The 12,419-nt window shown below is 38.7% G+C and overlaps 1 protein-coding gene across 1 annotated transcript in view; it reads right to left on the bottom strand.

Annotated features, from left to right (window-relative positions):
- The window catches only part of TRPC4AP (transient receptor potential cation channel subfamily C member 4 associated protein), a 74,463-nt gene that overhangs the window by 32,038 nt on the left and 30,006 nt on the right, over positions 1–12,419 (bottom strand). Inside the window, exons 6-7 of the mRNA XM_057529715.1 lie at positions 8,201–8,329; positions 2,248–2,251 (exon numbers count right to left, since the gene is read on the bottom strand). Of these exons, the coding sequence (XP_057385698.1) occupies positions 2,248–2,251; positions 8,201–8,329 (133 nt within the window). The remainder of the gene's footprint in view (positions 1–2,247; positions 2,252–8,200; positions 8,330–12,419) is intronic.

Raw genomic sequence — 12,419 nt, forward strand, 5'->3', positions numbered from 1 at the left:
ACTACGTATAAAATAAATAAGCTACAAGGATATATTGTAGGGCACAGGGAACACAGCCAATATTTTATAACTTTAAATGGAGTAAAACCTATACAAATTTTGAATCACTATGTTTTATACCTGAAACTAATATAATACCGTAAATCAATTATACCTCAATAAAAAATAAAACAAAAATACATGGTTTTGTTCTGCATGCAGTGTGAATGATACTTCACGGTCAACAATGAGATTCAACTACACTGATACAAGTAAGTCTACTTCAATCATTTCTCATTGTTTTAATTCACAATTTATTCAATCATTCTCCTTTTTAAATATGTGTATGTTTAGGTGGACTATAATTTTTCACTATTAAACAGTGTTGCAATGAACATTCCTATAGGTGTCTCCTTGTGTACATGCCCAAGTAACCAATTATCTAGAGTAAGTGATAGCAGACCTTCTCCTCTTTTTCCTTATTAGAAATATTTCCAAAGTTTCAGGTTTAGTTTGATGTTTGCTATAAGTTTTAACAGATACCCAATACCAAGTTAAGGAATTTTCTTTCTATTCCTAGCTTTTATCATGAATGAGTACTGAATTTTATGAGCCTCAGTGCATAGACCCTGGTAGTGAAGGTCTCAGTAAATGTGTACTGAACCAGTGAATGATTCCTAGAAGCCCTTGTGACTCTCACTCCTATTTCTGGTTGGCTGTGGAGGGGGTATTTGGGAGCAGCTTCTTCCACCTTTGCCTTCCCAGTACACAAATGTTAGCTATTGCTATTATTGGAAACTGGGACTTTCAGCTCATCTGTTCCTTTAGCCCTGTCCAACTCAGTGTATGGGTTGCAAACCAGGTCCCCCCCACCCTCCAGGCCCACTTCTTTGTGTTATATTTTAATTTTTATTTAATACTTGATACAACATATGTTATAAAGCATAACAAAGTGAATAGCTATGTGTGCCTTTCCTATCACATCTCCCTTTCTCTCGGCCAGAGGTAACCACTATCCTGAATTTTGTTTAGTATTGCTTTTTCATTAAAAAAAAGTTTTGTGGGGCTTCCCTGGTGGCGCAGTGGTTGAGAATCTGCCTGCTAATGCAGGGGACACGGGTTCGAGCCCTGGTCTGGGAAGATCCCACATGCCGCGGAGCAGCTGGGCCCGTGAGCCACAATTGCTGAGCCTGCGCGTCTGGAGCCTGTGCCCCGCGACGGGAGGGGCCGCGATAGAGAAAGGCCCGCGCACCGCGATGAAGAGCGGTCCCCGCACCGCGATGAAGAGTGGCCCCCGCTTGCCGCAACTGGAGAAAGCCCTCACACGAACCGAAGACCCAACACAGCCAAAAATAAATAAATAAATAAATAAATAAATAAGAAAATCCTTTAAAAAAAAAAAAAAAAAAAAAGTTTTGTATGATTTGAGTTTGCCTATTTTTGAACTTTGTAAAAATGATATACTATACACATGGAGGCTAAACAGTGCCCTACTAAATAACTAAGAGATCACTGAAGAAATCAAAGAAGAAATAAAAAAATACATAGAAACAAATGACAATGAAAACACAAGGACCCAAAACCTATGGGACACAGCAAAAGCAGTTCTAAGAGGGACGTTTACAGCAATTCAATCTCACCTCAAGAAACAAGAAAAATCTCAAATAAACAATCTAACCCTACACTTAAAACAACTACAGAAAGAACAAAGAAAACCCAAAGTCAGTAGAAGGAAAGAAATCATAAAGACCAGAGCAGAAATAAATGAAATAGAAATGAAGAAAACAATAGCAAAGATCAATAAAACTAAAAGCTGGTTCTTTATTCCCCAGAAGAGTTGTTTTCAAAGCAAACATTCCAAATGAATGTGGCTCTTCAATGGAATGTCCCCATTGTGCTTGAAGTGTTTCCTCTCTGGTTGTGATTTTAAATTACAGGCTCATTTGAGCTACTCCCCTTCCCCTCAGTATCTTTACAAGAGCAGTGACAAGTGGGTGAAAGTAAATTACAAGAGTTTATTCCTAAATCTATGTATTTGGTATTTTGGAGTAGATCAAACCAAGAGTAGATCAAACCAAGAGAAAGTTTCTTGGTCTTAAAAAGGAATGATCTAATTGCTTTGGGTATTGTGCTGGCTACACACTTTGGCCACTGTTTTTGGTATCGTGCTGGCTACACACTTTGGCCACTGTTTGATTAAAACAGCTGGAGCATTTCTTGCCCCATTCCAGTTAAGGAGCAGCATGCTGAAATCCTAACATCTCTCACTCACCTATAAGGACAACATACAGGCTGAGAGAGAACAGGAGCGGGTAGAAGAGTCAGTAAGTTCAGTCCCCCTTCATCTGTTCTGCTGTTCTCCTTGCTCTCTGAGTAGACAGAATAATGTTTCCTTTTTCCTTTTCCCAAAGAAAGGAAGGTAAGGGGGAAAATAAATTTATGTATTTAGACCAGTCAAAAAAAAAAAGCTGTTTTTTTGAGAAGATAAACAAAACTGATAAACCCTTAGCCAGATTCATCAAGAAAAAAAGGGAGAGGACGCAAATCAATAAAATTGGAAATGAAAAAGGAGAAATCACAACTGACACTGCAGAAATACAAAGGATTATAAGAGACTACTACAAACTACTACAAACAACTATATGCCAATAAAATGGATAACCACATAGAAATGGACAAATTCTTGGAAAGGTACAATTTTCCAAGACTGAACCAGGAAGAATTAGAAAATATAAACAGACATATGACAAGTAATGAAATTGAAACCGTAATTTAAAATCTTCCAACAAACAAAAGTCCAGGATCAGATGGCTTCACAGGTGAATTCTATCAAACATTTAGAGCAGAGCTAACACTGATCCTTCTCAAATACTTCCAAAAAATTGCAGAGGGAGAAACACTCCCAAATTCATTTTATGAAACCACCATCATCCTGATACCAAAACCAGAAAAAGACATCACAAAAAAAGAAAATTATAGACCAATATCACTGATGAACATAGATGCAAAAATCCTGAACAAAATACTAGCAAACAGAATCCAACAGCACATTAAAAGGATCATACACCATGATTAAGTGGGATTTATCCCAGGGATGCAAGGATTCTTCAACATACGCAAATCAATCAATGTGATACACCACATTAACAAATTAAGAAATAAAAACCAAATGATCATCTCAATAGATGCAGAAAAAGTTTTTGACAAAATTCAACACCCATTTATGATAAAAACTCTCCAGAAAGTGGGCATAGAGGGAACCTACCTCAACATAATAAAAGCCATATATGACAAACCCATAGCAAGCACCATTCTCAATGGTGAAAAACTGAAAGCATTTCCACAAAGATCAGGAACAAGACAAGGATGTCCACTCTCGCCACTCTTATTCAACATAGTTTTGGAAGTCCTAGCCACGGCAATCAGAGAAGAAAAAGAAATAAAAGGAATACAAATTGGAAAAGAAGAAGTAAAGCTGTCACTGTTTGCAGATGACATGACACTATCCACAGAAAATCCTAAAGATGCCACCAGAAGACTACTAGAACTAATCAATGAATCTGGTAAGGTTGAAGGATACAAAATTAATGCACAAAAATCTCTGGCATTCCTAGACACCTACAATGAAAAATCAGAAAGAGAAATTAAGGAAATACTCCCATTTACCATTGAAATAAAAAGAATAAAATACCTAGGAATAAACCTGCCTAAGGAGGAGAACGACTTGTACTCAGAAAACTATAAAACACTGATGAAAGAAATCAAAGATGATATAAACAGATGGAGAAATATACTATTGTTCTTGGATTGGAAGAATCAATATTGTGAAAATGACTATACTACCCAAAGCAATCTACAGATTCAATGCAATCCCTATCAAACTACCAATGGCATTCTTCACAGAATTCGAACAAAAAATGTTACAATTCGTATGGAAACACAAAAGACCCCAAACAGCCAAAGCATTCTTGAGAAAGAAAAACGGAGTTGGAGGAATCAGGGTCCCTGGCTTCAAAGTATACCACAAAGCTACAGTAATCAAGACAGTATGGTACTGGCACAAAAACAGAAATACAGATCAATGGTACAGGATAGAATGCCCGGAGATAAACCCACACACCTATGGTCACCTAATTTACAACCAAGGAGGCAAGAACATACAATGGAGAAAAGACAGCCCCTTCAATAAATGGTGCTGGGAAAACTGGACAGCTACATGTAAAAGAAAGAAATTCGAACACTCCCTAACACCATACACAAAAATAAACTCCAAATGGATTAAAGACTTAAATGTAAGACCAGACACTATAAAACTCTTTGAGGAAAACATAGGAAAAACACTCTTTGACGTAAACCACAGCAAGATCTTTTTTGACCCACCTCCTAGAGTAACGGAAATAAAAACAAAAATAAACAAATGGGACTTAATTAAGCTTAAAAGCTTTTGCACAGCAAAGGAAACCATAAACAAGACAAAAAGACAACCCTCAGAATGGGAGAAAATATTTGCAATTTTAAATTATTAAAAAATTTAAAAATGGGCGGAATTAAAACATGGGTGGAAGACCTAAATAGACATTTCACCAAGGAAGACATACAGATGGCCAAAAGGCATATGAAAAGACGCTCAACATCACTAATTATTAGAGAAATGCAAATCAAAACTACAGTGAGGTATCACCTCATGCCAGACAGAATGGCCATTATCAAAAAATCTAGAAACAATAAATGCTGGAAAGGGTGTGGTAAAAAGGGAACCCTCCTGCACTATTGGTGGGAATGTAAATTGATACAACCACTATGGAAAACAGTATGGAGGTTCCTTAAAAAACTAAAAATAGAACTACCGTATGACCCAGCAATCCCACTACTGGGCATATACCCTGAGAAAACCATAATTCAAAAAGAGACATGTACCACAATGTTCACTGCAGCACTATTTAAAATAGCCAAGGACCTCCCTGGTGGCACAATGGTTAAGAATCCACCTGCCAATGCAGGCGACACGGGTTCGAGCCCTGGTCTGGGAAGATCCCACATGCCGCGGAGCAGCGAAGCCCGTGCGCCACAACTACTGAGCCTGCACTCTAGAGCCCGCAAGCCACAACGACTGAGCCTGCGTGCCACAACTACTGAAGCCCGCGTGCCTAGAGCCCGTGCTCTGCAACAAAGAGAAGCCACCACAATGAGAAGCCTGCACACCACAATGAAGACCCAATGGAGCCAAAAATAAATAAATTTATTTTTAAAAATAATAATAATAAAAATAAATAAATAAATAAAAATAAAATAGCCAAGACATGGAATCAAGCTAAATGTCCATCGACAGATGAATGGATAAAGAAGATGTGGCACATATATACAACTGAATATTACTCAGCCATAAAAAGAAACAAAATTGAGTTGTTTGTAGTGAGGTGGATGGACCTACAGTCTGTCATACAGAGAGAAGTAAGTCAGAAAGAGAAAAACAAATACCGTATGCTAACGAATCTAAAAAAAAAAAATTGGTACTGATGAACCTAGTTGCAGGGCAGGAATAAAGATGTAGGCATAGAGAATGGACCTGAGGACATGGGGTGGGAGGGGGAAGCTGGGGCAAAGTGAGAGTAGCATCGACACATATACACTACCGAATGTAAAAGAATTAGCTAGTGGGAGGCAGCAGCATAGCACAGGGAGATCAGCTGGGTGCTTTGTGATGACCTAGAGGGTGGGATAGGGAGGACGGGAGGGAGACGCAAGAGGGAGGGGATATGGGGACATATGTATGCATATGGCTGATTCACTTTGGCGTACAGCAGAAACTAACACAGAATTATGAAGCAATTATACTCCAATAAAGATCTATTTTAAAAAAAAGATATATTATATACAATCTTCTGCAACTGACTTCTATCAATAATTTCTACGATTTAGCTACGTTGTTGCCTATAGCAACATTCATTGTATAATATCCCATTGTGTGAATAGAGGACATTTATCCATTTTCCTGTTGACGGATCAGAGACCTGGTTTCAGTTTTTTGCCCTTAACCAATAATGCTATAACCTTTCTTATGTGTTTCTTGATGCACATGTGCAGAAGTTTTTCTGAGGCAGTGGCTTCCAAACCATTCTGACAATGTCCAAGAATAAAAAATAAATTTTCCATCACAACACAGTAAACATACACAGGTGAATGTATGTGTATAAATATGAAACAAAAATTTAAACAATACCCTTACACAATACATTTTGATCTTTTATATTTAGCTGGTAGAGCCACAGAATTCATTTCACACCCTCTTGGCTTCAATTTAGTGTTTTTATTTCTAAGAATCACTGTTCTGGAATTGAGCTTCCCTACGAGTGTGCCTGGGCATAGGTTACAGGTTACCCAGGCCACAATACTGATGCCTCGGCCCTCAGGTCAGTGCTTCCTTAGGTGCTGGGTCACAGGGTATGCCCACATTCAACTAGAAAACAAAACAGATATATTCTGCTGATTTTATAAAAAGGTATCAGCAGTAATGTAAGTGTTTCCAGTGATACACATTCTCGAGCTCTGTCACTGTGGTCTTATTTGCATTTTCCTGATTATCAATGAAGTTAAGCATCTTCTTTTTATGGATCATTTGTTTCTCCTCTGTAAAATGCTTGCTCCTATCATTGCCCATTTTTCTACTGGGCCATCTGTCTTCTCCTTGCTGATTCACAAGAATTCATGATAAATTCTGTTGTTGTTTTGGGGGTTTTTTTGGTTGTTGTTTTTGTTTGTTTGTTGGCCGTGCCACACTACATGCGGGATCTTAGTTCCCTGACCAAGCATCGAACCCATGCTCCCTGCAGTGGAAGCCTGGACCACTAGGGAATTCCCCATGATAAATTCTGAATACCAATCTTTTGTTAGTTGCATGGGTTGCAAACATCTTTTCCCAGTTTGTGGCTTGTGTTCCCACTTTCTTATGGTGTCTATCCCCCTTTCAAACTGCACTAAGGTACCCGTAATGTCTAGCAGAACTCATCACTATTTTTGGCAACACAGAAAGGTATGAGAGGGAGGGAGAGGGCATGAGGGACAAGCAGGAAAAGTTATGAAGGAGCAATCCTAGAGTCTTATGCCAAGACTGCCAGGGAGTCTGGAGTTTCCGCCCTGGAAGCCCCTTCTCACACACTGGTGCATACAATTATTGGAAAAATAACAAAGCCTTTTCATCAAAGGGCACAAAGGGTCTGTCTGGGACCTGCACACATCTCCAATGTATTCCTACAGACAATGGGTCACTTGTGCATCTTCTGCCTGGGCAATAACAAGCAGAGCCTGGGGAAAGTGCAGCAGAAACAGAAATGAAAGCTGGGGTCACCACAATGCACATGGGTACTCTTTTCACTGCAACAGAAAATCTAAGAGGCTGCTCCTACCTCCTCAGTAGTAAAAGGAAGAAATCTGCAAACGTGCAACTGACATGGAGGCATGGGACAAGGACTGGGGGAAGTAAGCCAGGTCCTAACAAGCATTACACCAAAAATCTAATATAGTGATTCTCTAACATGTCTATATATCTGTTTGGGGGGGAGGGGCGCGGACTGTGAATTCTCGATGACAAATATTTAATTTAGTGCTTTCACTTCAATCATAGTTTTTTTTTTTTTTAAGCATATTCTGGATCATTTGAATGTCCATCTTATGACCAACTGGCAGGATTTCAGTGCTCATATTTGTTATTTCCTATGTTGGTGTCAATTAAACTTTAACTGTTGAAAACTAATGAGAAAAAATAGAGGTGAACATAATAAGTGAAAGTCAAACATCATCACAAGAAAGCATCACAACAGTTCAAATATAGAAAAGTGGTAGGAGAACGGAGTTATTATACAGCATACAGCACTGGAGCTATGCTAAAAAGATCTTGCACCATAATAATTGAGGGACAATTTGATTTCAGCAAAATAACATTAGCTAACACATTAAATTCACAAAGTCAATCTGAGCTTTTGAGTTTTATAATTAGTTTGATTTCAATCTATTTGTTTAGGTTTTATAATCATTTAAGACCTATTAGTATAAGGAGTATAACCTAGTGAATATATTTAAGTAACAAAAAAAAATAATTTTAACACTAGGAGTATGGCAGAGTTTTTCTTTAAAGGAGTTCTGTACATTATTCAGGTTTGAGAATCCAACTGTCTGAGGCACTCTCCTCCACCTGGTCATTCACCTGCTAGAGGACACAGCTCACCTTTTTAACACCCAAAATATCTTCAATGAGGGTTGCTGTTTGTAAGAATGTCTTCTTACTCGTCATCAGTGTAAACAGGAAGATCACAAAGTCATTCTTTTCTGCCAAACGCTTTGTAACCCCTTCCGTCTATCGCAAGGGAGAAGAGGAGAAAATGCAGAATAGGTTATAACCCCAAAATAAAATATGAAGGGCAAAATATCCATTCCAGACACTGGAAATGCAATTCCACGCTACATCAGGAATTGTTAGCTGAGCCCTTAATTCCCTAAAACTATATATAAAACACTGCGTACAAATGTATTTTTCTGGGGAGGAGTTTTTAAATAATATCCATCATAGGTTTTTAACCCAGTATCTGCCTAGTATCTAAATCAAGAGCTACAAGCCAGCACCCAGTAGGCCAAGTTTTATTTGGCCAGCAATACCTTTTAAATTTTGATTTTAAGTCTTCAGATAGGATATGCTTACTCCAGGTTAGTCACAGTTTGCACAAGTCCCCACTCCAAAACAGGCAACTTCAAACGTTTCTTGTTTTCTGTCTGATCCTTGGAGGCACTGGTGTTTGCAACTCTAAAAGCCCTAGGTTTCCATCTAACCTGGATTTAAGCCAGATCAGCACAAAGTTGGACCATATCATCCTATGTTCTTTACGTTTTTGTTTCTTCTTTCTTTCCCTCTCTTTTTCTTTCCTTTTCTTTCTTTCCCTTTCTTTCCTTTTCTTTCTTTCCTTTCTCTTCCCTCCTTTTTTTTAACTGAACTGTGTTTTGCTGGAATATCATTAACATTAGGCGTCATTATTAACGAACAGCTTCATAAGACTGCCTCATAAGACTATTAACTACATGGAAGCTGACAATGATGGAGTCATTACATCACACATATATCATCTTTTTTTTATAAGAACAATTTTTTTTAAATTAATTAATTTATTTATATTTTATTTTTGGCTGTGTTGGGTCTTTGTTTCTGTGCGAGGGCTTTCTCCAGTTGTGGCCAGCGGGGGCCACTCTTCATCGCGGTGTGCGGGCCTCTGTCGCGGCCTCTCTTGTTGCGGAGCACAGGATCCAGACGCGCAGGCTCAGTAGTTGTGGCTCACGGGCCTAGTTGCTCCGCGGCATGTGGGATCTTCCCAGACCAGGGCTCGAACCCGTGTCCCCTGCATTGGCAGGCAGATTCTTAACCACCGCGCCACCAGGGAAGCCCAGAACAATTTCTTACTGGCCTTACTTACAAGAAAAATTGTGCACTACCTGAACATTTAGTTTATTTTTATCTCATGGGTCTGTCTGTGCTTACCTGTGCCACTAGCTACATGTGGCTATTGAGCACTTGAAACGTGGCTAGTCTGAACTGAGATGTGTTCTGAGAGTAAAAAACACACTGGATTTTGAAAACTTAATACAAAAAAAAAAAGGAATTGTATCTCATTAATAATTACTTATATTGATGACATGTTGGAATAACATTCTTGATATACTGTGCTAAATAAAATACATTATTAAAATTAACTTCACCTTTCTTCCTACTTCTTTTCTTACTTTCTAAAAAACGTGGCTACAAAGAAATTGAAAATAACCTAAGTATGGTGGGGTGATGGGTTATTTCACTTGTTTTTGGAGTATTTTTATATTATACTCTAATATTCTCGAGAGACTGGTATAATACATTTTTATACTTTTTAAAATGTGATACACAGAAGCAAACACAAAATACCATATATAGCCTAATCAGTGACTAAAAGTGCAGGTTTATTACACTAAGATTGCATTAGCCTTTTTGGTGACAATAGTTTTTACTGAATCCTTTTGAACTTACTGACAGTTTAGGCCCCTAAACTATTTTTCATTTGTATGTCCCTAAGACATATCTCCCTTGCTCAGGACCTCAACATTAATTTCTTATTTGTTTGTTTAGAGTTATGTCCAAAGCTTTACATTATCCTTTTTCAATTCTTTTTATTCAAACAGCCTATCATTTATGTTGTCAAGATTTTTGTGGATGCTGATTTTTATCTTAAGATATCAATCCTGGGGTTTCCCTCGTGGCACAGTGGTTAAGAATCCGCCTGCCAATGCTGGGGACACGGGTTCAAGCCCTGGTCCGGGAAGATCCCACATGCCGCAGAGCAACTAAGCCCACACGCCAGAACCGCTAAGCCTGCGTTCTGGAGCCCATGTGCCACAACTACTGAAGCCCATGCACCTAGAGTCTGTGCTCTGCAACAGGAGAAGACACCGCAGTGAGAAGCCCACGCACTGCAACGAAGAGTAGCCCCTGCTCAACGCAACCAGAGAAAGCCTGCGCACAGCAACAAAGACCCAACGCAGCCAAAAAAGAAAAAAGAAAAAAAAAAAGATATCAATCCTGAACTAATAAATATGCTATTCCTAAAGGTAAAATAAAATAACCTAAGTGTTTTGTGTTATATTTCTGTTGCATAGCAATGTTATGGATGTTGAACTTTGTGTTGTGTTGAAACATATTTCCCTATTTGTGTTGGTTGCTAAGAAGCTTAAATCCAATTTTTTTTTTTTTAATGGAGGCTGAGAAGTCCCTTGATAAGCCATCTGCAAGTTGGAGAACCAGGAAAACTGGTGATGAAATTCAGTCAGAGGCCGAAGGCCTGAGAACCTGAACCAACAGTGTAAGTCCCTGTTGGAGCCAAAGGCCCAAGAGCCAGGAACTCCAAGTCCAAAGGCAGGGGAAGATGGATGTCTCAGCTCTGGCAGAGAGTGAATTCGCCCAATCTCCACCTTTTTGCTCTATTCAGGGCCTCAATGGATTGGATGGTGGTCACCCACATTGGTGAGGGCATCTATTGATACAAATGCTAATCTCTTCCAGAGACACCCTCACAGACACGCCCAGAAAAAAAATGTTTAACCAGCTATCTGGGCATCCCTTAGCTCAGTAAAGTTTACACATATGAACAAATGTTCATAGTAGCATTATTCTTTTTTTTTTTTGATGTGGACCATTTTTAAAGTGTTTATTGAATTTGTTACAATATTGCTTCTGTTTTATTTTTCGAATTTTTGAATTTTATTTTATTTTTATACAGCAGGTTCTTATTAGTTATCCATTTTACACATATTAGTGTATACATGTCAATCCCAATCTCCCAATTCATCCCACCACCACCACCCCGCCCGCCACTTTCCCCCCTTGGTGTCCATACATTTGTTCTCTACATCTGTGTCTCTATTTCTGCCCTGCAAACCAGTTCATCTGTACCATTTTTCTAGGTTCCACATATATGCGTTAATATACGATATGGGCTTAAACCCAAATTTGTACCCCATCCGTAGTACAAATGATTTTATGTTCAGCCCAATTCCTGGATACCTACTTCTAAATTTATAATATTGGTAGATCTTACATACTCGTAACGATGCCCGAAATCTTTTTTTGAATGAGGCAAGAAATGAAATGGAATTAAATGTTCCTTTGTGTTTTCATTGCATAGAAGTTTCACTTCTACAACAGCATTTGTTTCATTCTGCTGTATTTGATTCACTCTTTACAGTTTACCACATATGTTCCCAAAAGACAGGTACTGGGTCTTACAAAAATTAACATTTGTATATTGCTTTACAAAGTGCTTTCACATCTATCATCTCATTTAAATCCCATAACAACCCTATGATGTATGATTACCAACTACACTCTAAGATAAGAAATTAAAGCACAGGGAGGAGAATAAGCATGAAGCCAAGAGCTAGAACCCCAAACCAAGTTCTAGCACTAAGTGCTATGCTCTTTCCACCAAACTGCTTCTTTTATTCACCATTATTTCCCACTCAGTGATCAACCTAGTTGGGTGTCCTGATCAACACATGGTGGGTCTTCTGGTTCTTGTTTTGTTTTCTAACAATAAAAACGAAGGAGTAGGCACAATAGGGTTTAAAGGAATCCTAAAAGGTCACAGGCACTCTTTCAATGCTTGCATCCATTTAACAAGTTTTTTGTTCAGTCTCTGCTTGGACACCTCCAGGGCTAGAGGAGTTCAGTACCTGCTGAAGCAGCCATGGCTCAATTACTATGAAATTTTGCCATCCATAATTTCTACCTGTTGGTTATGGTTCTCAGGCACATATAAGTCCAATTCTCCAATGTCTGAAGATAACTGTCATGTCTACCACCCCCATTCAAATCTTCCCTCCTCAAGCACTGCAGACGTGGTAGGGAGAAAAATGAGGCCCCGATGGCAAGGATA

Source organism: Balaenoptera acutorostrata, chromosome 15, assembly GCF_949987535.1.
Source record: "Balaenoptera acutorostrata chromosome 15, mBalAcu1.1, whole genome shotgun sequence".
NCBI classification, from domain to species: domain Eukaryota; kingdom Metazoa; phylum Chordata; class Mammalia; order Artiodactyla; family Balaenopteridae; genus Balaenoptera; species Balaenoptera acutorostrata.